Below are 27,295 nucleotides of genomic sequence, written 5' to 3'. Positions count from 1 at the left end.
TTCCAGTTTCCATATCCATTTTTCAATTTTATCAGTTTCTAAGAGAGTCTCAGATTTAAGATTCACATTATTACGCTGATTAATATCTATAATTAGATTGACGATATAAGTAAGGAGACTATTGCTATTATTGATTGGGATTTAGGAATGGGAATAGGTAGTCAGTTTCAGTTTTAATAGGAATAATTGTTAATTGGCAATAGGGAGTAAGTAATTTGAGAAAAACATTTTAATGATTTAAAAACATATAATAAGTTGCACATAGAAGTAGTCATTTGATACAATCATCACGAATATAAAAATAAATGTTAGTTAAGAACAGTTATTAACAAGTGAATAAATATTTAAACTCTTCATGCATTAACTGTCCCTATTATCTATTCTCATACATAATCCGGAATATCATCACTAAAATATTTGTTTCAGTCGAGAGAGATGAGTTTACTGAGCGGGTTTAATTGTAATAATGATATTATTTTCTTAGAATATGAAAAATTAAATATTGAGACATATCGAGATAAGAACACCAATAAGCTAGATTATACAAATAGAGGGCAATGAACATGACTAGACCCATTCGAATAACAACAAATTTTTTTATCATACCTACACATTGATGCAAAGGATTGGTCAAGAATAAATTTTATGTAGAAGTTTGTATGATAATGAAAGCTATCCTATGAAATGCTCCCTATATTTTAATCATTCTCATCACTACACACATTACTGTAATTATATAAAATTCAACCCTGTTAATAGAAGAATACATTTTTAACGCAACCAGGAAACAGCTCAAGAATCAAAATTGAATATTTTTTATAGTAGCTAATCAAAATATCACATCCATACAAATAAACATTTATGAGCTAACACTTTGATCATAAATATTTCTATCAGAACCTATTGTAGGAATGAAGAGTGCCGAGACTAAGGGTATTAAAGCTTAAAGCACATTGATACTTCTAGTCGTTGTTTCATCCATTTAAAACTTCATATTCTATAATAAATCAATAATTATATCCTACTAGTAGACCAGTGATTTGAATGAAGATCCAAATAAAAATTGAAAAGTTTTATTCTGCTCAAATTGATTGTTTCCAACGTTTAATTTACACTGTAAGTACATAATACCTCATTGTCACAAAAATGCAACATGTAACACCAAGTGATTTGAAATTGTATAAATTACAAAAATTTTTGACATGCATTGTTAGAGTACCCTAATTATCTTGTCTCAAATGATTAGATACCATAAAGACTTACAAGAAATTTCAATGAGTTACAGCGGAGGTGAAGCTCCAGTCAAGTCACTCAAGTATTATATATACATTTTTTCAACTATTATCGGATTGTAGTATTCGATCTAGAAACATTTGATCATAAATATTATAAAACATACACATAGAAGCTCATATCAAGTGCATGATGCATGCCTTTAAGATAAAAACTTATCCTATTTAATACATTCAATCTTGAAAATTATGAAAATCAATTTATTTACAATATTCTATACAAATTCGATTTGTGTATTGTATTTTGTAGCATCCATTGTTGATTGAATTCGATGGCTTTGTTCATCATAGTCACAGTTTATTGAAGAATTCTTCTCAGTAAAACCAAGAAAATATATATAACTGAAAATAAATCAGCGAATTATTTTCAGTAAATCCAAGAAAATATAACTGAATGAGCTGAAAGTAAATCAGCGAACAGCATCGAATTGTGTATAACTCTCAAAATGAAATAGATATTATTTGGTAAATTAATTTTATACATTCAGTTCATTTCATAATATAGAAGTAGGCCTAGCTTATTTCACAAACCATTTTGTAGTTCAATTCACATCAAGCTAACAAAATAATAATGATTCATTGTTTGAAAAATATCACTCTCAGAATAAATCTCTATGATGGAACTGATCATAGGCCCACAAGTTCAACTTTTGACAAGGAATCCCCACATGGGAAGACATAGTGGAGCCGCGAAGGTAAATAGTAGCAGCGAAGAAACACTGGAATATTATGTTAGTCTGGAACAATAAAATAATTATTCAAGTGAATGAGAATGATATCCATCAGAAATGTTTAACTTTATCTTCCTTTACATGAGCGAACATAGTCATTATCAATAATACCATTCATAATATCATCATAAACCATCAATAACATTATCCATTAATAGAATAATCATTTTTCAATTCGAGAGATCCAATAAGATAACAATGATTCATAATAATTGATTATAATCAATACTTCTGGCAACTTATTTCATCTTAATTCATGGTTGTATTACAATAATTCGTGTTTAGGCCTATTATTCTATAATCTCAGTAATAGTATTCGCCACTGTAGTCGAACAGCATTTCTATGATATTCAAAATATGAAGTTCTACTTTCAATAATATACAGAGTGAGTCATATTGAACTTTCCGGTTTTGGAAGGGCATTCCACGAAGAAGGGTTTGAGCAGAAGGGTGGGGATGGTGTCATTAGACGCGCCATGACATGCAGATTTAGTGTGACAACATCGTGCGTTCTTAGTTGAAGAGTTTATTAAAAATGGCGGCTCCGTGATAATAACACAGCGTGCGTTCCGTTTACATTTTGCTATTGGTCAACGTGTATGGTTCAAACAAAACAATATTTAGTTAACATTTGCCATCATTTTTCAATAAAGTTTGGAAAAACAACTTCTCAATCATTCGAAATCAAATACAACAGCAAACTGTACGTAATACACAACCAAAAGCTATATCTTATTCCTCATCCTCTTTTTGAAAATTATCATCCCTAAATATTTTTATTTCTTCCTCAAGTACAATAATGCGTAAAATATATCCCCATCAAATGGGAATATTATCTTACGCAATCCTCTTAGCGGGAGGAAATTCTGGTAAATAAATTCCTCTCTGAGAAAAAAATCATCCCTGAATTATTTTCTCTGTAGATAATTCCATCTTGTCTAACTGAGTGTCAGCCTTTTCCTGGAATAGGTAGATAGAACAATAACGCAATATAACTGAGAAGCGCTCATTCTAAATTCCCAGAACCAACTTTCTACTCTTTGGAGTCATTCACAATAGCGGATCTTCTTCAAGGAGAGCAACTTAAAAAAATTATTCAAGGATGCTTTTCCGTCGGGAAATCTTTCAGTGAAAATTCTGCACTCAAATTAAGCTTGTTTCCATCAAGCTTCAAAGAAAAAATTGAGAGACAGAAGCTCTCCTTACCGCAGAAACAAATTCATGAGAATACTAATGACCCTTGATTGTTACAGCGAGAGGTTCGCCATTGATTAAAGAGGAACAATCTTATAATGGATGATCTTGAGAAGATCGTTTTCAGAACATACGTTATGCTGATAGAACTAGAGATGAAGGGAATATTCACTTCTGAAAGTCGAAGAATAATTTGAATATTAGGAGCTTGGAAGGAAAGTGAACTTGAATGTTGTCCTGAAGGGAATATTAGATTACGTCAAGGATCTTTTCTGCCTCATCTGCTTTGACTTTGTTCTTCCCTATCACTTCTGAATAATATCATTAATTTGTTCCGTTAATAAGCTTTTCTCAACAATGTTTGTTTTTCAATTCCCATGTACTGTACTTGCTCATGTCTTGGATACGATTCTCAATTATTCAATTGTTTAGAAATATTATTATTTTATTTCTAACATTATTTCGAAACTCAATACTGGATTAGTTTATTATTTAATTACATGAAAAATATAGTAATCTTCCAAAACCCAAACAATTCCCTCAGCTTGAATATGCTCTAGAAGTCAACATTGTAAAATGGGCAGTGGGCTTTCTCTCCATTTCCCTCCCAATTGGGCCTGAAAAGCTAACATAGATTATCAACAGAGCCAACAGCATCCATTCATTGGAAGCAACCAATACAATATCTTTGATTGAGGGGGCGCCAGCCAATCCTAGTGAATCAACTGTGATCTCTGTTCAACATGTTAGTCATCAAACGTAGCCTACATTGATTAAATTTGAAATGTGTGATGTGGTTGAATGTACACCGCCATTGCTATTGAGTAGCAAGTGTCAAGTGAGCTTCAGATTTACATTCAATTTGCACTAAAACAGTTGAATCGCGTCTCAGAGAATATATTCTGAACGCTTAATTCTCACAGCCTGATAACATTATAAAATTATGTCATAAGAAAAGGGAAGAGAATAATTATTGAGAGATTTGATAAGCCGTTTGAAGAATGAGAATTTCTATAGTGAGGTCCAAGTTATAATGTGTTTGTGTTTTCGGTGTCAAAATTATTTAGTTTTTTCAAAGTTTGGAATCTTCTGAATATTTGTTATCGATTTAATTCAACTTAGGAGTATTTTTTTTAATTTAAAAATGATTTTTGTGTGTTTTGAATTGTAAATTGGGAAATTGAGTGTGTAACTGAAGAATGTTGAAGTGACACATAACCTATAGTCCGAGAGATATTACTTTTAACATGAAGAGGGGAAACAGATTTCTTCTCCTTGCAAAGTTTGTAGCATGGACAGAGTAGTGGGGAGGAGTAAGCATACTGCGCACAATATTGGACACAAAAGTGGGGAGAATGCTGTTAGATAGTGGCAGTAGTGATTAGTGAAGGAGAGAGCATCGGGCCTCTCTATCTTCGAGAGAGATCCGTGTAAAAAGTAATATCTCTTAGACTATAGCTACATTTGGACTGTTGTATAAATTAGAATCGGAACCGTTTTGGTATTATAAGCCTGTGGTACTTTTCTGTAAGTTGTGTAATTCTGAATGATTTGATAAATAAATGAACGAATAAATAAATAAAGGCAGTGTTTGATTAGCAATGGTATTTCTACCCTTGTCTATCATACAACAAAGCGGATAGCTCTATCTCTTTCTTGCTTTGCTCTGTTGCCAGATCGTCTTTTAACAATGTAGGATTATTGATTAATTAACAAAATATTTCATCTTAATTATAAAAATTCATTACGAAATTATTGAAAAATATAATTTCTTGCTTAATAAAATATAATTGATTGTTTCAAACGAGAATGAACCGTCAATATTACATCAATAAACCTGTATCAGCAACCGTCTATAGAAAGCATTGGAAAGACAGAGGATCGGCAACGTTTTTCTCCACTGCCATTATAACGTGGACCTCACCATAGATTCCATGATCTCAAAATCTCATTTACCATTTGACAAAACCATTTATAAAGTTTCTATGATCATTTGAGAAAAATATATTCTTGTGATAACATGATATTACAAAATGCAATTCTATTATTATTTGTATACAGTAATGTTGCTGAATTAATGAATAGATGCTGCTGAAGTCACAACTTGTTCCGGTTTGGAGTAAATCTATTGTAATAATAATATCGTGTGACCTAGCTGGATCAGGTCTGGTGTCAGAGTTTTCAGGTCGCAACTGATCAATTTCAGGGCCTCTGACATGACCTAACGATTGCTTTTTAGACAGCCGGGACCGACGGCTTAACGTGTCCATCCGAAACACGGGAGTGACCCGAGATAAATATCTATTGTGAGTGAACAAGAACTTGAACACAAATTGCATTGGAAACAAAAACAGAGAAACTGTTAAAAGTAGCAGTCTTTTAATGGTGATGTACAGATGTACCTGTGTGCCCCCCAAGCCACATCGGTTGTTTGATATTACATTTCACAGTGAACACAGAGTCACCAAAAGGCCGGATTGAGTTACCAGTGACAAAATAAAATTTATTTAATTAAAATGAGAGAAGTTCGAGCTCACCCTCAGCTTGCCGGATGCTTCAGGGAGTTTTTATAACTTTTCAATAGCTTTGAGGATGACAATGGAGATGTAAAAAAAATATCAAGTTAATTTTGAAGCATCCAACAATTCAGTAGTGAGTATTCATTAAGCTTCAAAATGCCAATGCAATAATGAAGGTAAAATAATAATTTATGCCATGAAAATTGAGATTTTTAGTTCAAGTTGACCAATCATTGACTAAGACTTTTTCAGTCATCACTAGTTCATCATTGTTCATCAATATAAGATGATATTAGTCATCATTTGCATCCGTTCATACACTTGTCCTAGAAGAGAAAAAATTAAAAATTCAAGTATCCTTTTTGTGAAAATTGTAAATTGTATTTTATATTTTTTCCATTCAATAGTAGTCCTAGCGAAAAAATAATTACTTGTCATAAGATATTTGGAAAGTCAGGTTTTTAAAGATATTAGTTTCTATAATGCAATAAATCTGTAACTAATTTTTATATTTGTTATTACGTTAGTACAAACATGGAGAATCCGACTAAAAGAAGGAAGGCGGTGATTCACCGTAAAATCCTATTATATAATATTACGTTAGTAGTATGTAACTAATAAGCACCATCAATATTATTGATATTAATTCTACTAGCACATTGGCATGTTTCAATATTATCGTGAATTTCGATGTCTGCTTCCAAATTGATTAAGCTGCTTTATACGTACCGAAACATAAACGCGAGAGAAATAATGATCATTGAGTTTGATTCCGCAGATCGTTGGGCGAATAACAAACCGAGGCTGATCATGACAGTTGTGGTGGAGTTAATTTCAAGAAAAGCTTCCGAATTGCCGATTGTTAATTGAATTATCCTTCATCAATGATTCGATACAATCATCCAACGGCTTTCAAATGATGGATTGGAATGATTGGTAAGGGAACGATACAGAATGGAGCATAAAACGTCCATTCGATACCGGTAATTTCGAGCTATATCGTCTCCACCATTTCAGATGAATTGAAGTTTTAGGACTTCACCGGTGGTCGTTCAGTTTCACTGTCAATGTGTCTGTTAATGGGCAATGTAACGGACCAATTCTTAGCAAACAAGTCATTCCGCTTCGCAAGGAGGTGATCACAATCGAAACCAACAGTCCTTGAAAACTTTATTGACAAGGTCAAAGATTATGAAGCATCAAATACTGGAAATCACGATCGGAAAACTCTTTTATGTTCTGAGCTTCTAGAGTTTACTGTTCATCCAGTGCGGAGTCGTTTATTAAAGCGTATTCTGAAGATTTATAAAACTCAAAATGAGTTTTTATATAGCACGGTTGATTTATCACGTCAGCTTTGATCTATGTTGCAAATAACTCCATAAATTATTCAACTGAGTATTTCCAAGTTATTTGAAAACTACTATCTTTCTACCACACCATTCAGGCACAGTATTCCTAAAATAAATAGGTTAACTTTCAATGGAAAAACCTTCAAATCGCAAGTCCATCCAGTTCCCTCCTCTTTACAAAATAGTTTACAGAAATTTTGAATTAAAATGGTTCAATGTTACATTCTGGAACACTCCCTCACCTCTCACCTAATAAAAATCAAACAACCAAAAGCCTTTGAATTATTGTATGAATCAACGATGGAGAACAATATTATTCATTTGGAAAGAGGCAGGTGACGAAAGTCGATGTAGCAAGTAGAGTATGTAGAAAACCCTTCAATTATCTTATCTTATATATATAAAAGCGAAATGGCACTCACTCACTCATTCACTCACTCACTCGCATAACTAAAAATCTACCGGACCAAAAACGTTCAAATTTGGTAGGTATGTTCAGTTGGCCCTTTAGAGGCGCACTAAGAAATCTTTTGGCAATATTCCAACTCTAAGGGTTGTTTTTAAGGGTTTAAAGTTCGTCTTTTAGCATGTATATTCTTCTTCTCCCAATCTCTTAATTATAATTGAACTTTCCATATCATATGTTACTATAGAACTATAATCTAGATAGAGTACCTCTTCGAAACAGTTGTTAACTGGCAACTAAATTAATAATTTTGTCAGGTTGGCATTAAGTTGAGTTGACTTTGTTAGGTTGGCACCAAGTTGAAGATTTAAATGCATTTATCACGGAAAAATTGATTGGGCACTGCTACTTCAATCCTGGGAATATTATATTACTAGCCGTCAGGCTCGCTTCGCTCGCCATATCCGTTTAGCCAGACGTTTAGTCTGAACCCCCGACTGGATTGTCCTAACATATGATAAAAATGCTCAAATGAAAAATGCAGGCGAGCGAAGCGAGCCTGCTGATCTCATTTTTGGACGATCCAGTCGGGGGTCCAGGGGGCGGAGCCCCCTGGCTTGACGGATATGGCGAGCGAAGCGAGCCTGACGGCTAGTATTATAATAATCCTGTTATTTGGAAAATGTACAGATCATTCTAAAAAAAAGCTATTTGAAGAAGTAATCTCTCAAAATTTGAGAGTAATATTCGAATTTTCTAGGTTAATTATTTTGATATTCGATTTCAGGTGATTATTATGATGAGATAAAATTCCAAAATAGTGAGGTTGAAATTCATCGGTGCCTCAGTAGTCCATCTACAACATAATTAGTCTATGCGATCCGATAACAATGTGATTACTCTAATTTTTGCAGCTAGAAAAAATATCACACTTGTTTTTTGATGAGCTGTAATCCACTTCGCAGAATCGATAACAGATTCTGAGAAATTTCGTACAATGCTAATTATCATTTTGGGAGTTAATAATATTCTATGTGGAATAAATTTCTAATAGCTGTTTTCTAATAACCTTTTCATTACTACGTTAGGTCGAGACTATACTCGTATAAGTATGGATAAGCTGCCAATGTTAAACTAATGCGTATGTGAAAATCTGCAACAATTGAAGAATATATTTTCGATTTTCTATATAGAACAGCTTGTTACATATTATATGAAGTTACAATCAACTTTGGGGAAAGAACCTACTTCAATTTATTGCGATTTGATGAGATAAGAGCCTCTTTAGATAGACCCGTTAATCAATAACAGACCATTAGCGCAGAGTTCAATAAATCTAAACATTCAGAGTTTGAGTTTTGTTTGAATTCAATCCATAACTTTGAAACCCATTCACTCGATCTGAGTTCAAACTTTGTAAAATTGAAGCTCTTGATAAGTTTAATTTATAAAAAGTACTCGCAACTGGAAAAAATCAGAAAAACATTGGTTGAGCTCCAATAAGTTTTCAACGAACTCTTCCAATCGTAACAACAGTTTCACAATACAACTCTAGTTCCAACTTCTAACGTAAAATTTATGCGGGTTTTGTTATTCATGTATTTTGTGCGATATAATCTGGTGAAAACATGAATGAGTACAAACTTCAGAGACTTTGATGTGATAGAATTGATTTGAAGTAAAGTCTGATTCTTATTAGCTCTATATTACTATAGTCATTCGATAATACTGTACTATGCTTTTGCAAAAGCTTTCATGCTCATATCCCAGTGCCTCTAGAGTAGTTGGATAAAGCTTGAAACTTTGGACTTTCAATCTTTTATTGTAAACTGTTTCAAACTTTGATATATGCCTTCTCTTGTACAGCATCAGATACCAATAAATTTTCTTTTTTCATTAGTTTTCACAACAGAACAGATTTCATCCCTCATCTCATTCATTCATGCACAAGTTCCAATCCTTCTAGTGGATTAGTGGGGTAAGTAATCCTCATTGGAATTCTTAATCCTAGATGAACTCAAATTTGACTAGAACTCCTGAAACGTAGAAAAATACAACACAAATTTGACAGGATAAAAGATATTCTGAATACCGCTTAAAATCTTACACAATAGACATTACTTGCATCCTTCATAAGCTGTAAACAGTCGTTGCATTATATCACAATTGGTCTCACTGATCATTATTATCAACATCATCACTATCAAATAATTGAAATTCAATTTATACGCCACACATTGATACTGTATATTACAAAATGTCCCAGTCCATCAATAAAGTCATCATCATTATCATCAACTAAGTATGAATACCACCACTAGCACCTTCATCATCATCATTTCCACTCTAAAACCAGAATCAAAATGACAATAAATATATTAATCATGATCATTATAATCTCAATAATCATCAAGATTCTCATGTTCATCATGATTATCATAATAATCATTGATCATAATGAGTATTATCAGAAGCTGCAGCTACAGAGGATAGAATATAAAGTGAGCTCCACTTTATAATGACAGTGAATAGCAGAACAGCGCTGCCGATTCTCTGACTTGCCACTGCCCTCTATAGAGGACAGCTGATACCGGTATATATCTGATATATATTATGATATTGATTGTTCATCCTTGTTGAGACTAATCAATTATATTTTATTAGCTAAGAAAAATGTATCTTTCAACGATCTAACAATAAATTTTCATGATTGAGGTTAAATAGTTTGATAATTCAATTATAATATCCACATTGTTGAAAAACGAGCTAGCAATGTTGTGGAGCTAGAAATGGATAGCGCTATCAGCTTTGTTGAATGGTAGACAAGGATTGCAACACCAATGTAATTCAAATAAATTACATTTATAAAAAATCTCTGCATATAACATACCCCCATCATATCAAAAATAAGTTGCATGTTATCCCATTCTTGCATTATTGTTAATAATATTGAACCTGCGCTCAGATTTTTTCGAACCTTACAGGAAATTTCCGTTTAATATATCCATTTTCATCCTTTTTAATGGTATTTCGTTTTATATTGTATATTACACTCTTTTTTCATAATGGATTCCCATTATTGATATCAAATATCTTGTTGATTAAGAAGATAAATATCTTGTTTATCATAATTAAAATCATTGTCATTTTAATTATGTTTTTGGAACAAATAAAGATTTGATTTCATAACGTGGATCTCACTTCAGGCTCCAGTAGCCTTATAGTGGCTCTGTAGTAGCCGATTTACTAGCCTTGATCAGCAACTCCTCTAGAGAGTGGTCTCACGCAAGATGACGGCAGATCACGTGGTGGCGGCGAAGGCGAGCTGACGGCGAGCGATCTCATTCATGTAGGAGGAGAGCTCATCCTGGAGAGCGGCGCGGTCGACGTCCTTGAGGCTGCTGTTGCTGATGTCACTGGTGCGGCGAGTGATGACGCCGAGCTGGTTGTCGTCGCGACGCTGCGGCGGGGCGGCTGCGATGCAGGAGGGCATCCAGGAGAGGCGTCGCGGCGGAGGCGCTGGTGCAGACCTCAGCAGCTCGGCGTCGGGAGGGGTCTTTGCGACGGTGTCGTTGAGCAGACAGCTGGTCTGGGGGGTCTTTGCGACGGCGTCGTCTGTGCAACGCACACAGCTGTTAGCTGAGTCGGTGACCGAGTCGAGGATCGCCTGCCGATGGCCGTCAGTCCCACCCAGCAGGTACTGGCGTCGCGACAACACCACGTACGAGCGGCTGTCCTTGGCACAGCAACAGGATGCCAGCGTCACCTGCCACACAAAAACATCTGTTCTCATTACTAACAATACATCAAATCCAATTGTGATACAAATAATAGACAATTACCACAAATAATGATGCTCTGTTAAAATTAGTGAACAACTGTCGAGCTCTTACCTGCAAATCAAAGCTTATAACTACAAATCGAATTATGATACAAATAATAGACAATTAAGTAGTGGCCGTAGTCGAGTGGATCAGATGCTGGCTTCATGATTCAGAGGCCCGGGTTCAAATCCCGGCACGGGCAAGATATTTTCTCGGGCTACTCCCGTGTTTCGGATGGACACGTTAAGCCGTCGGTCCCGGCTGCTTAAAAAGCAGTCGTCAGGTCATGTCAGAGGCCCTGAAATTGATCAGTTGCGACCTGAAAACTCTGACCCCAGACCTGAGCCAGCCAGGTCACTCGATATTATTATTATTATAGACAATTACAACAAATAATGATGTTTAAGAAAACTCATAATTCGATTTGCCTATCGTGTAGTTGGGAATGGTTATACCCCACAAATAATAGGAAACATTAATGGAAATTGAAAAGAATAATCTATAATGCTGAGTTGAATGCACTCATACAGGGGCAGGACATAGTTAGATTTGTAAAGTCTCAGAGGGTAGTATACTAGCAAACATGATAGTTCTCTACTCTAGAGCATTGATGTAAAGTAGTACCATAGTCTAAGTAACGATCTGTGTTGAGATCTGTGGTAGTAATCTTAAAGTGAAGTTGAAAAAATTGAATCAGTACTCTGGTATGAGTTGCTTACAAAAATGTAAAGTGCTGTAGTGAACACAAATACAATATTATACAGTACTCCTGTCTCCTCCATGCATATTCATCAGCCAGGGTGTCTGGCGAGTGAAAATCATTATGAATAATCAGATGGGGTGGATCGAGAAGTCTCTCACTTAAAATCTTTGACTGTACGGTTATTACCAGTCATCAACTTGTTTCATTTTATCAAATCTTCAGCTCAGACCGTTTCTTTCATACTCTAAAGTCCGGTCTGGAGTGATGAGAATGATCTCTTCTCTAATGAATTATTCTTCTATTTTCAATCAATACTTACATGGATAGACTGGGAAATTTACTTAGATTGACCAAATTCATTCATAAAGCCCTTATTTATCTTATTAGTCTCATTTTTTGAGGTCTCAGAGATGGCTGGGACATGTTCAGCGAATGGAAGAGGGCCAGCTTCCTCTCAAAATATAATGAGGACAACCGCAGGAAAGGCAACGAAATAGATGTATGAATTCTGTCATACTATAAAGGACTAGGCAGGATTGGAGGTGAGAGGATGGCAGTCCAAGACTGCTGACAGGGATGAGTGGAGGAGAGTGGTAAAGCATGTCAAAGCCCACCCCAGACTTTGAGCGCTGTAGAGCAGGCAAGAGAGAAAGAATGGAAATCGATTGTAAAAATATTCTCTTGTTACGATAGAATAAACTGAACTGGAGAAGTCATAGCCTCATTCATGAAGTCATAGCCTGATAGTCTATCATGTAATTGGAATGCTAAATACACTACAAATAATAGGAGACATTATTGGAAATTGATGAATATGCTCTTATCACGATAGAATAAAATGGGATTGGAAAACTTAAAGCCTAGTTCGATTAATCAATCTATCATGTAATTGAAAATGGTGATAGAAAATTAATTTCCATTAAACATTGACTGCAAACATGGTATTGATTAAAACTATTCAACTGCTTATACTGTAATAACCTGTAACTTGTTTATAATGCAATTGGAAATAATTGTGATTTTTTCCAATATATTCAAAGTTTTTGATCACATCACAATCACATAGATACGGCCACCCCGTCTTTCGGAGACAATAAGTCGTCGGTCCCGACTACCTAAAACGTAGTCGTCATCTCTCATCATCATCATCCCTCTCACTCATTACCCACGTACAAGAGCTTATGTGAGCATCACCCTCAGTATTATTATTATTACTATCACTATCTCATCTGGCAAATTCAAATGCAAACTTAAAGGAATCTATATATATAAAAGCGAAATGGCACTCACTCACTCACTGACTGACTGACTGACTGACTGACTCACTCAGTCGCAGAACTAAAAATCTACCGGACCAAAAACGTTCAAATTTGGTAGGTATGTTCAGTTAGCCCTTTAGAGGCGCACTAAGAACGGATTTGAAAAAAAATTTACTCTAAGGGTGGTTTTTAAGGGTTTAAAGTTCGTCTTTTAGCATGTATATTCTTCTTATTCCAATCTCTTAATTATAATTGGAATGTCCATACCATATGTTAATATATAACTATAATCTAGAGAGAGAGAGAGAGTACCTCTTCGAAACAGTTGTTAACTGGTAACTAAATTAATAATTTTAAGGGTTGACATTAAGTTGAGTTGACTTTGTTAGGTTGGCACCAAGTTGAAGATTGAAATGCATTTATCGCGGAAAAAATGATTGGGCACTGCTACTTCAATCAGAGCTATTCCTGGGAATATTATATTACTAGCCGTCAGGCTCGCTTCGCTCGCCATATCCGTATAGCCAGACGTTTAGTCTGGACCCCCGACTGGATCGTCCTAACATATGATAAAAATGCTCAAATGAAAAATGCAGGCGAGCGAAGCGAGCCTGCTGACCTCATTCTTGGACGATCCAGTCGGGGGTCCAGGGGGCTGTGCCCCCTGGCTAGACGGATATGGCGAGCGAAGCGAGCCTGACGGCTAGTAGTATTGTATTTGTAAGAGGATAGCTGATGAACTAGAAGCTCTTCTACAGTCATTGTTGCAAAAAGTAGAACTACAACAGAATTTGCTAATTTTAATTTCTCCGTGGAGAGCTTGGAGCTTTGTGTATGAACGTGGCCAACCCAAGTGACTTTTCCAGTCTCTCCATGTAAGTATTGATTCAACTGATTGAAAATAAGAGAAAAACTCATTAGAAAAGTGAGAAGTCTCATTACTCCAGACCGGACTGTAGAATGAAGGGACTACAGTAGAAGAAGGAGGGGTTTAGCTGAAGATTCATTGGAGCGAGACAAGATTCCAAAAGTTGAAGTGAGAGAGTTCATGATACACCCTATCTTATAATCTATAATGGTTTTCACACACCAGACACTCTCGCTAATCATTATGCATGGAGGAAACAAAAGTACTGTATAATATTGTATGTGTTCACTACAGTATCTTGAGTTTCTCAGCAACTCACACTACAGCACTGTTTTTTTCTAACTTCGCTTTGAGAGTACTTCTTCATTTCAATGCTCTAGAGAGTGGAGAACAATCATGTTTGCTGTTATACACTAGTTAGACACACACGAAGCGGGTTGAGTGCTTTATATTCTACTTAGTGTTGTTTTTTCTATGAATACACAATATGAAGATTACTTGTTTTTATGATTCGAATTCAGAATAAATTAAAATTCCATTATACTACTGAGATACCAGATTTTCCAATCATGTTTGCATGTCTTAATAGCTAATGTGGATCTCAAACTTGGATCAATATCTAGTCGCAACAGCAGTTTACAAGTATCAGCAACAATAGTCGTCAGAGTCTCAGAATAATAGAGTGATTACAGAATGAGGGCTTATTGTCTTGCGAGACTCATAGAATCAACTCAGGAGCAGTCGAGTAGGTTTCCCCTCACGGTACAATAGTATTCAATCTCAATCAATGGAGATTGCTAGGTGTGCTAAATGCCATTGTACTATTATGAAGGATAATAGAATAATGAGTAGTATTTCAAGTAATGAAAACAATATTTTGGAAAAGATACAGACAAGATTTAAATATTATTCTTCTCTTATCTTGTTGAAAATGTGATGAGGTAGTAGAGAAACGTGAAACAAAATAGAGATCAAACCCAATCTTTATATTATCAAGCTACGGTAAATTGTAGGAGTTCAACCTTTCTCATTATTTTAAAAAGATTGCAGGACATAATAATTGAATTTTTAATGTTGATTGGGTACTCTGAAAAATTAAACATTCTTTAGTGAAATTCATAATTTCGTCCATCAACGGAGCAGCTCAAGTGATAGCTTGAATTCAAAACATCATTTTCAATGTAGAAGATAAAGATTTTTTCAGAGATAAAGATATTTCATGCCTCTTGCAAAATAGAGTTTGTCATGCAGATTTCTTATCTCATTAGATCTCATCCAAGAAGGTTACTATATCAGCAAGATTTCATATTAGACTATGTGAGCCACTCAAATTCATTCCTAAACGAGAAATGAGCAACCAATAAGAACCTTATTCATTATTATCATTCCAAGTCACACGTCACGATCAAGTTACTCCCATTTTGTGTAGGAGTTTTATTATATTGAGTACGGCTCTATGTTGTGGTTGTAAACAATTCCATAATTTGAAGCAAGATCAGGGCTACACCAAATCCTTGGTGGTTGCGATCACATATTGACATATCGTCGGTGTACTGAGAAAAGTGACGAAGTCACTTTTTGGCGAAATTAGGGTTTTGTGACAGACAGTACCATACTGTCGTAAACTCTTCATGAAAAAATTCTCAAGTCAGTATTTCAACATCTGTGGGCCTGAAAAGTGTTTTGACCAAGTCTCAGTTACAAGATTATTATGCAGATGTAAATGATCATCTGATATAACCTATAAAAGAACATTTTCTACAAGTAGTTCTACCCAAGTCAACTTGGTGGTCACTTGTTATTATTAAGAAAAACAAGCTCATGCAGAATGATCCAATAGCATGAGTGTGAACACTTCAATAAATAACCAGCACACAGCCTGACACATTGTGAGAAATGGAGCACTGATTCGAATTACCTTGAAGGCCTCCCTGAACTTGAGTGACATGATGTGATAGAGGATGGGGTTGACGGTGGTGGACATGTAGTAGAGAATGCCTGACAGGTAGGTGACGACCACGTAGATGATTTGCGCCGTGCTGGAGTGTGACCCGGCCGGGCCTGTCAGGTAGGTGCCCAGTAGTCTCTGCGCATGGAAGGGCGCCCAGCAGATAAAGAATGCCACCACCACTGCGACTGCCAACAAAACAAAACCAATCAATTATTGAACTATTAATGTAATTGATAACCAAATGTAATAGAAAAATTCCAAGTTTATCCTACAAAGTTAACTGTAATAAGAAGACAATTGATTTAAGCAAGCAGCAAATTAATAAATGCAATACCTTTCGATTTCGATGATAAAATATCAAAGAAGAGCATAACGGAGTGGATTAAAGGTTAATATTCTTCCACTTTGAACCTAGCACTGTGATTTGTTTCAGTTTTCAGTTTTGTATTTCTCTGAACTCTGATCTTTTATGAATTATCAATATGGGTGACAATTATTCTACTTTGGACCACATTTTCAATGTATATTTTGTGTCTCTACTTTTGTTTTAAAGCCTTTTCGTTTCAATTTCTAGTTATTTCAAGGATTTTCTCAAGCAACTCTCACCAGCGGGCAAATAGTTAGTTATCTTTTTGCTGGTGATGCCTAGAAATATTATAACTGGTTCAGTTTTTCCTCTTCATGTATATTCATGTATGTTCAATTGTATTATGTACATTTCATTTTTACTTTTGCACATGTATGTATGTGTATACGTGAATTGTTTGTTTTCTTTTTGGCAATAGATAAATTTTAATTTTGAATTTGACTAAAAAAAATTGAAAGTATATGAATGTGAGGAGAATTAAAAGTGAAAACGGGTTTGATGTGAGGTTGATCACGAGTATGGAATCACCAATCTACCTACTATTTGTGAAGCTGTTACTAGGTTGAAAATTATTGAATATGAGGAGAGTTGAAAGTGAAAACGGGTTCAATGCGAGGTTGATCAATAAAATAGCCTCAATTTAGTAATAGAATTGACTAAAATTAAACTTTAACAGCCAAATCGATGCAAAAGGAAAAATATATAGCCTTTAGATGTTGCTGTATATTCATATAATTATCGCTATGAATTGACGTGATTGAAAATAAATGGATTTGATGATGATGAACGAAAAAAGTGAGGATTCATATATCGTTCTGAATTTACGTAATTGGAAATAAATGGATGTGATGATGAATAAACAAATAGTGAGGATGATTGGGGATGAATTCAATGCGAGGATGATCAATGATAAGTATGAACTCAATGTAGAATGGATTTCAATAACAATCATTATAGGAGTGATTAAATTCCCTGATCTGTTCTGTCTAAAAGTTAGATTTATAAGAGGAGAGACAAAAAAGGAAATGACATGTTTGGAGACAAGCTACAGTTGATGTGCATTTGACAGATCAATTACGATTGTTTTAGGATTAGGACGAATTATTAAAGGACGAATCTGGGATTTGACTGGAAAACGAGTTATGATTCAAAGTAAAACAGAATTGAAGTGATGAAAAACAAAAAACAAAAATTTGAAAGTTCATTTATCATCCAATTGATATGATCAGTATTTGGGGCTATAATGAAACAGTATCATCCATGAATTAAGATCATTATCACAACGTTTTCACTTCTATTAACTTTCATATCGAATGTCATCCAAAAAATATGAAGAGAGTGTTTCTTCAAGTTGATAGATTTCCAAGCAATGCAAGTTATTTCAAATTAAAGATCACATTCGTGTCTCTGATCTTGAAGCATAATTATTTACTATTGTTAACATATTATTTCCGCTTTTGCGAGTTTATAGAGTAGATTTGGAGAAATTATGGTAATTTAAAAATAACGTTATCAGCCCTTGTTGTTCTATTATATCATTATCTTGATATTCTATCTCTATTCTCTGTTTATTCTATTATTTATATTGTTTTGCTCATTCAATTGACGAAACCGGAATTTATAAATAATTATTATTCGAAATTGATCGGCTTGGAAAAGTGTTATTTAGTTGATCTTTTCTCTGCTATATGATTCGTAGCTCACATTATGGTAATAATACAATGTATTGCTTGGTGCAATAAACGTTAAAGTTTTCCACTGATAAATCCATATTATTGAAAACATTATTCTTGACGTTCCATTTGTACAGTCAGCATGTTGATCGTGTCATATATGCAACAATATTTTCCCAGGATTACAAATTCTCTATAACTCTAGAAAAAGCTTCCAAACATTTATTGAGAGGTAGATAAGAACTTTTTCGAAGTGTCAGCTAACGGTTAATTGTCAATATAACAAGGGCTTTCAATGTGAAACTTTCCAAGAAGACCCTTCTTAGTTAGGAAAAATTGGGTTGAGCTTTTCTCTCCAGTTTCCAAGTTGGAAAGAAACTTTCCCAGTATAATAAATCCAATCCAATGAGGTGAACAGCTCTGGAAATGAGGCAATTTGTGTTCGAACAGCTATTGAGAAATGAAAAATTTATCTCTCACGCAACACTTCAATTTTCTAGCTATAACATTTTTATGCCCATGAAAATTGGAGATAGAGGAAAAAAAGTTCAGTATTATGATGACAATATCCATTTTAGAGAATTGACAAAGAAAGAAGAAGAGAATCGAAAGAAATCAGTAATTATTTTTACTGAGAGTGGAAAGTTTCAAATTTGAAAAATTGAACATAATAGAAAAACATTTGCCTCAAAAAAGTTTCTTATCTACCACTGAATATTATATGAGATGAAAACCTCTCTTACATTTTCAATATATATATATATATATATATATATATATATATATATATATATATATATATATATATATATATATATATATATATATATATATATATATATATATATATATATATATATATATATATATATATATATATATATATATATATATATATATATATATATATATATATATATATATATATATATATATATATATATATATATATATATATATATATATATATATATATATATATATATATATATATATATATATATATATATATATATATATATATATATATATATATATATATATATATATATATATATATATATATATATATATATATATATATATATATATATATATATATATATATATATATATATATATATATATATATATATATATATATATATATATATATATATATATATATATATATATATATATATATATATATATATATATATATATATATATATATATATATATATATATATATATATATATATATATATATATATATATATATATATATATATATATATATATATATATATATATATATATATATATATATATATATATATATATATATATATATATATATATATATATATATATATATATATATATATATATATATATATATATATATATATATATATATATATATATATATATATATATATATATATATATATATATATATATATATATATATATATATATATATATATATATATATATATATATATATATATATATATATATATATATATATATATATATATATATATATATATATATATATATATATATATATATATATATATATATATATATATATATATATATATATATATATATATATATATATATATATATATATATATATATATATATATATATATATATATATATATATATATATATATATATATATATATATATATATATATATATATATATATATATATATATATATATATATATATATATATATATATATATATATATATATATATATATAATGCTAAAATTATACCAGGATCTGTTTTTTAAATCGTCAGAATCTTACATAAAAGAAGAGAATGAAATATCTAACCGCTGGATGCAGATCACAGAGATGAAGTGGGTTTGAAAGAAGTCCAACGCCTGTCTCATTAGCAGCTTCCCAGTTTGAAATAAGCATTGTCAGAAGTTCCAGGACTCAAAATGATTATTCCACTACTTTTTATTTTTGGGAATACATAAACTCCCAGACGACAAAACTTTATCACTGTGAGTTTGTCGCAATGAAAACAAGAGTGTGTTTCAATGGAAAAGTGTCCCACATATGCATAAATTGGGATAACAAGCAAAAAATAAACTGCGAACCATGAAGTCCTGAATGGAAGTTGACTGAATATGGATTAAACTTTCATCATCATTTTCATGTCCACTGCGCAGGGAAAACTCTTCATCGCTTTAAGAATTTCAAGAGCAAGAATTTTCACATTTTCAATGGATTCGCGCTGAGTATGATTAAAAAAAATCATGGTCGAAATAACAATGGAAATCAGAAGCAGGGCTTAGGTCCTCATCATTATACTACGTCCCTCGCTCACAAACTGGAATCACGTTGACATGATTCATCTGTGACCCATTTTTCAGAATGCTAAAAGATGCTTTTCAATGTTGAAAAGTAGCTTTTTTGGGTGAGAATTTAGAGGCGCTGTCATTTACAATGATTGAGAAGTTTTCAATTCACAATGCTCTACATTTTTGAACGAGCATTAGCGAGTTCCCACTTTCGACTTACTGGTGGCCAAAGTCGTTGTCCGTATGTATGTTCTACAATCACTTCAGAAAGAATTGATCAATCAGCTTCAAATTATGAACACATATTCTTCGAACCTTTTTACAGGTCAAGTTCGTTGGACAACCAAATTGACTCTCTCCATCGTCCTTTTTCAGGATATAAAAATTACATTGGAAGTGCATATTAAGAAAAACATTGTTATGATTTATCATTAATTCAGTCAGCTGAAAAGTTCAATGCATCCAATTACTACAGTTTTTCTATTCATTCATCCATTACATCAGCTATTTGGGAGTATCACATAGACGCATTGGGAGTATCACATGATTTTAGCATTTAAATAAATGAATTAGATTCTTATGAGGGTCGAAGAAGTTGAAGCGACAGAGTAATATTTGGAGAAATATTTTCCATACCAAATAGGATCCTAATGAAACCTACTGTCAAATTATTCTTGTAGGAGAAATATTCAGTTGTTTTTAATAATTTTCATCAACTCTGTATAAGTAAAAGTTCCGGTTTCATAGATAACAATACAACAGTTCTTGAGCGAGTTCTCAAACCTAGGGGGTCACTAGTTACATTATAAAACATAAACAAGGCTCGATCCGAAGATGAATGTTCTGAAGTCAAAAGTAGTACCACTAATATTAAGAGGATTAGAATGAGATTGATTGATACACTATAACCAATTCATACCACGCAGTGGAAGCTAAATCAATTACTGCACTTCGCTTTTCACGAGAAGCGGATAATTGAATAATCTTGTATTTTGAGTGGCAGCATGTGACATACTAGTTGCATGCAGTACGACACGTTACACTTGGCAAATGAAACCACATATTTCATATTCAAATACATACGGAATGACTAACGCATTTATAACTGGGACGTTGCTGAGTCTGCGACAGATTTATTTTTCACTTGTAGTAAGTCTTTAAGCTTGTAGGTACCAGTAGAACAATACCTGAATGATAATGAAAAATATGGATTCCACAGTGTAACAGTTATGTCTAGTTTAATGTTCAATTGATTGAACACAGTTATAACACGGGGTGGTTGCTGAGTTTGAGGCTGTGACAGATTCATTTTCACTTGTGGTAGTCTTCTTTGTGCTTTTACCAGTAGAACAACACTTGAATGGTAACTGAAAATATTTATTTCCACAGGGTAACAGTTATAGCTAGTTCAATGTTTTATTGAGAATATGAATTCTCAAAAAAAAATTATGAATCCTTTACTGATTTGAGTTCTCAAATGAAGTCTGATAATATAATCATAGAGAAACAATAGCGTAAGTAGATATCCCATGGTATAGGTCGTTTATGTCGCAACTTTTACTGTTACCTCAAGCCGATTACTATCGATTATTGTCGATTTTTACTGTTTAGACCGGGTAAGAGCGTATGAACGGCACAATATGAGATACTACCAGCGTCATAAAGCTTCACAGGAAAGAACTACGTGGACTATCAGCTTGAGATAACAGTAAAAGTTGCGACATCAACGCCCTATACCATGGGATATCTACTTATGCTATTGTTTCTCTATGATATAATTGACTAGTAATCGAGTTGATAGAGAATAGCAGGAAAACGTAGCTTTAAGAATAATTAATTAATTAATTAATTTCTCTGATTGCCAATGAATTGCAACCAGAGGAGTTTATTGACAAAACATATACATAATTATTATACTATACATACAAAATTGCTAATACTAAACATAGTTCTAATTATGATACCCCACTATAATAATATGTGTCGGGGTGATCACCCAATAGTAGAATAAGCATCCACAGACAAAACAAATAAGAAAATACAACCTGATTCTAGACAACGTGACAAAGATAAAACTCACAAGTGCAGATTGTATTTCTTGAAATATCGAAGTTTATCACAATAGAAGTTCAATCACCAATCATCACAGGAATTCGAGCTTCGCAGGCGATATCAAACACGTGCCGTGATGCAAGGTGCCTGGCTGCCTGGCCACTAAAGGGAAATACATATCCGGATCATGCAGCAATGACGCACTTGAACAACGGTATTGGTCTCAACAAAGAACCTGGACTTATTGCAAGAAAACCCCGTCAATTCTATTGAGTTCTGCTGTGCAGCAGTAGAGACATCTTCAGGAAATCCTCACGATCAGGGAAATCAAACATTAAATAGAAAATAGAACTCTTCTAAATATTAAATAGATCGAGGAATCAGTGAACGATCCATTTACAATAGAATATGTATGAAATACCAAACACCTCTAAATAAATATGTGAGGAATACATAATTATATCCATTGTTTCTGTGATGGGATCAGTTATAGAATTATTTGAGTTGTGACTTTTTCAGTACAGTACCTACATGATTTTTATAGACCTATTAACACTGTAGAAAATACATTAATTGGAATGTAGGAAATCTGTGGTGGATGATATGATTTCCTAAGGAAGATAGATGGACAGAATATCTATATAATTCCAAATAAAATACTGAAAAACAAATAAGTTTGTCCCAGATAAGGGTAGTGGTTCATGCAGACTGCGTAATTTATTGCGTTTATTGTGGGGAGGGGCGGGGGCGCTCGAAAAATCTCAGGGGGATTCCAAAAAATATTAAATTATTCAAAGAGACATCGAACCCCCGAAAAATTTTGCGGATTTGTGCTGAATTTGGAGAGGGGTGAGTTATTGGACGTGGGAAGCCCCCATTTTTCACAGCTTTATTGAGTTAACTTGAAACTCTATCCAGGGAAAACTCAGCAAGAACGCATGAACGAACTCTCTTACTATAAATGACATCAGAACTGTAGTAAAAGAAATCATAGTAGTATAGTTATTTCATATTTTTAGGAGACAATAGAAGGAAAATTAAAATCGTTTTACTTTTGCTTTTTGAGTGCAGTTAAAAAATAAAACAGTAACGAACTAGAATTCTTGGAAATTCTCATCACAATTTAGTGGAATATAATAGGATGAACACAAAATGAGATAGATTGTCGAAGATTTTGAAAAGAATTTAGAATTTTCCATAGACATCGATGAGGCTAAAAAAGAACGGATACATTCAAAAGTTACAAAATTAAGCTTGTCAAACGTAGAATGATTACACCTATGATAGACATAATATCATGTTAGTGTAAGCGTATTGAAAAATAGCCCCGATAGATGCTAATTCCAAATTCAAAAATATGAGAACATTTGATCATTATCTAAATTGAAAATGTCTGCAAAACTCTCAGTGAATTTATTGGTGGATTATTGTAATAATTGATGATCAAGTTCGAAGTACATCATGTTACCGGCTAATTCATGGAAAAAACTAAATACGCTCAACATGGAATTAAATATGATGAATATAAAGCTTCAAAATTTTCTGAAATAACTTAATTTATTGAAAGTGCGGTGATATTAAGTGCAAAATTTGACTATAATTTGGTATTTTAATCATTCTAAATTCAAAATTTCTAGCTAATATATATTCTTGGACAGAACTTTGAACTTTAAATTTCCTCAGTAAGAATATAATCTATTTTTTCGGGCATTTCATTATTTTTATCAAAATTTGGGAACAGAATAGTTTTGGGCTATGCCTGTTGTTCTATCCCGATCATATTCATATGAATTGTAATTATATCAACGAATTGTAATTATATCAACATTGAATGATACAAGCAATGCGTTCTCTAATAAATTCATTTTTCCGAAAATGTGTAGATTTCAGAAATTCTACATTGAAATTCAACTTGGATGGAATACATTTTTCATGAAAGCTTTTCCTCAGTTTTCAATAATGAAATCATTTGTGTGGAAAAATACAAAATCACCGTCCCAGTTTTACTCGCTCATCCATTATTCATGATGCATTTACTAAGGCCATCCACATTTTATACTTTTGCCATAAACAACAACAAATGAAGATAAAATAGAAATAAAATGTGTAAAAACAAAATAAATACAGTGAATGATTATGGAAGTCAATGTTCAATTTCAAAGGAAGGAGTAACAGCTCAGATTAGAATCATTTCATACATTGTTATAACAGCAACCAATAAACTCATTTCTGGTAAAATCTTTTTCTGAATCGTTAACTCATTTCCTTGCTGCTCCGGTCTTCGGTAGTTCCTTATTTCTAATCAAATCATAAGAAATCATCAAGTTTTCAATTTCACTAGCAGCAGTACAGAGTCGTTGGTAAGTTTTGTTACGAATCATAGTTTTGAATTTGTGATCTCTAAATGTTTCCAATTGAACGGATGGAATTTGACCCTCAACATTATTCTGTTCATTTGAACTGCTTGGCTCAATCCTCTGAGATAAGATGCTCTGTGACTTGTTAGATCCTGGATGATATCCAGAACTGTCCAAAGTTTTTAGTGTTGACTGACCAGTTGAGTCTGACAGTTTAATCGAGCAATTAATTTCTGAATCTCTCCTGGATGAATAGTTGATTTTCAATGTTGCTCTGATATCTTCAGAATCCTCTTCAATATGATTCAAAGCACAACACAGGATTTGATAAACAGCATTGTATCGCTCATTCAAACAATTTAATGGAATTTTTGTGAGACTTTCTCGGTCTTTCAAAGCATGCGATAGAGTATCAAGAAGAGTTCTTTTCTCTTCAAGTGCAAGTGTGGAATCTAGAATATCGCTCCTCAGAGTGTTTATAGAATGACTCCAAGTTCTCCCAGTTGCCTGTTTGCTCACTCCTTGTAAGATTTTCATTAAGCTTTTACGATAGATTTGTTCTCGATTTTTGGAAACGAATATTTCCTCTTCGTTGAACAATCTACGATAATCGCTATACAGTTCAGCACACATTGTTTCAGAAGTCATTTCCTGCACAACTGTTGGGAGCGACTGCTCTTTTTTCTGAGAGCTGCCGACATGCTTTTCGATGTGACTCAAATATACGGAGCTCTTACTGCGTTGCACTGCAGATCCCACCAAATTGATATGAACAGTTTGATGTGCGAATAACTTTGGAATGCTCCGCAACTCCCATATCTCCTTGTAAACACCCGGTTCTCTCGTGAAGAAGTAGAACGGGATTGCAGCTTTTTGTCCTGGAGAGAGAACAAATCTATTGGTTGGGAAATAGAATCTGTTGAAAGATCTAGAACTTGGATTCATACAGCAGAAATGGTTGGGATCATTTAGAGGAGAATTATTTGTGAACCAATATCTAATAGTGATGCACCCCGAATTTTCAAGATGTATTTCTTTTTTATTCAGCTCGTTCGTCCAACAACCAGACAATAGTATTTCATTATGTAAAGGTTGTCGCGAGAGAGGTGTTTTCTTACTCGAATCATACGTCAGTCCGTCAATGCTAATAACAATCAAACAATCGTTGATTTTCACTTTCTTTTTATGTTTCATTCCAGGTCTACAACGCTTCTTTAATTTATATCCGGATACATTTCTCTTAAGTTTCCAAATCTTGCTGCATTCATCTCTATTTGAATTGAAGTCTTCGATGACGATAAGTGGCCCTTTAGCTGTGGAATCTTTCTCTTTCAGTTGCTCACTTGGTGGCTTAATGGCATGTCCTCTGATAAAAAGCTCATCCAAGTTTGGCTTGAACTCTTCAATTAGATCTATATTCGCCTTCAGCTCGCGTCTCCTTTCGTTCAAGTAGTCGCATTGATGGAACTTGTTACTTTTCATACTTCTAAACTCACCAGATCCCATTTCAATTTCAATTTCCGGTGGAACTTTCACGTATTGCATGGTTGGTGGTGAGTTGGATAAAGGCTGAGTTCGATCGAAATGTTCGCTCGCTGAACAGTTAACAGGCAATCGAGTTTTCTTATCGTATATGTAATTCGGAGTAGTCCAGAACTTTGGATCACCACGACTCTTATCAAATGTCACATATTTTTCAGCTTTGTCAATCAGCTCGCTGTTGGTGGAGTTGAAATGTTTGTTGTCAACTTTCACCATTATTAAACTATCTGGCTTCTTGTCGAGAGACCAGGCCAAATGTTTGCTGAGCTTTATCCTCTCATCATTCCATTGTCTCCAGTTCTCAAGGGGATCCAATTTAATGTTGTCACATTTGTTGGAAGAGGAATCGCCTTGAGCTTCAACACTGCCCGTAATCTCTGTTATTTGTGTTTCTCTGGATTCCTCTTCACAGGAAATGGGATTTTTTTCGAAAACAGCAGCATTTGTCGAACATTTCTTTTGAGAATCCATTTAATGTGTCCTCAATTCCGCCAGCACAATTAGACAAGTTCTATTCTTGTCTATAATCAATGACTAATACGTCAATATATTGTAAAATCATCTTATATCTAATTAAAAGTAGTTGTAATTTTACAAATCAATTTTATCTTCCTCCATAATATTTTACAGAAATGACTGCTGATAAATAATTGATTAATTGATTGATGATGAAAAATTACCAATTAGTCAGCCTCTGGGTCCATTTTTTCCCTCTATTGAATCAGTTTCACACAATAGAATGTTTCATACCGTCAGCAATACCGTATTATTTCATCTTTTGATAAGAATTCTGGTAAATCATTTTAATGCTCTTATCTAATTTGTAATGTTTACAAATTTCTCAAGCATTGCATGATGTATGATTATGAACAAGTAAGTGGTCATGAGG

At 33.4% G+C, this 27,295-nt stretch overlaps 2 protein-coding genes across 2 annotated transcripts in view; both read right to left on the bottom strand.

Annotated features, from left to right (window-relative positions):
* Positions 1-237: 237 nt before the first annotated feature.
* Positions 238-27,295, bottom strand: part of LOC111052157 (pyrokinin-1 receptor) — a 119,555-nt gene continuing 92,497 nt past the window's right edge. Inside the window, exons 7-9 of the mRNA XM_039432288.1 lie at positions 16,067-16,284; positions 10,746-11,260; positions 238-2,029 (exon numbers count right to left, since the gene is read on the bottom strand). Of these exons, the coding sequence (XP_039288222.1) occupies positions 10,796-11,260; positions 16,067-16,284 (683 nt within the window). The 3' untranslated portion in view covers positions 238-2,029; positions 10,746-10,795. The remainder of the gene's footprint in view (positions 2,030-10,745; positions 11,261-16,066; positions 16,285-27,295) is intronic.
* Positions 24,524-27,272, bottom strand: LOC120352301. Its single transcript, XM_039432269.1, has one exon. The coding sequence runs from the start codon at positions 26,875-26,877 to the stop codon at positions 24,766-24,768; it is 2,112 nt and encodes a 703-aa protein (XP_039288203.1). The 5' UTR covers positions 26,878-27,272; the 3' UTR covers positions 24,524-24,765.

The sequence above is a fragment of the Nilaparvata lugens genome, chromosome 1 (genome assembly GCF_014356525.2).
Source record: "Nilaparvata lugens isolate BPH chromosome 1, ASM1435652v1, whole genome shotgun sequence".
NCBI classification, from domain to species: Eukaryota; Metazoa; Arthropoda; class Insecta; order Hemiptera; family Delphacidae; genus Nilaparvata; species Nilaparvata lugens.
Note: the sequence above shows the minus strand (reverse complement) of the source record. Positions and strands in the feature narration are given on the sequence as shown.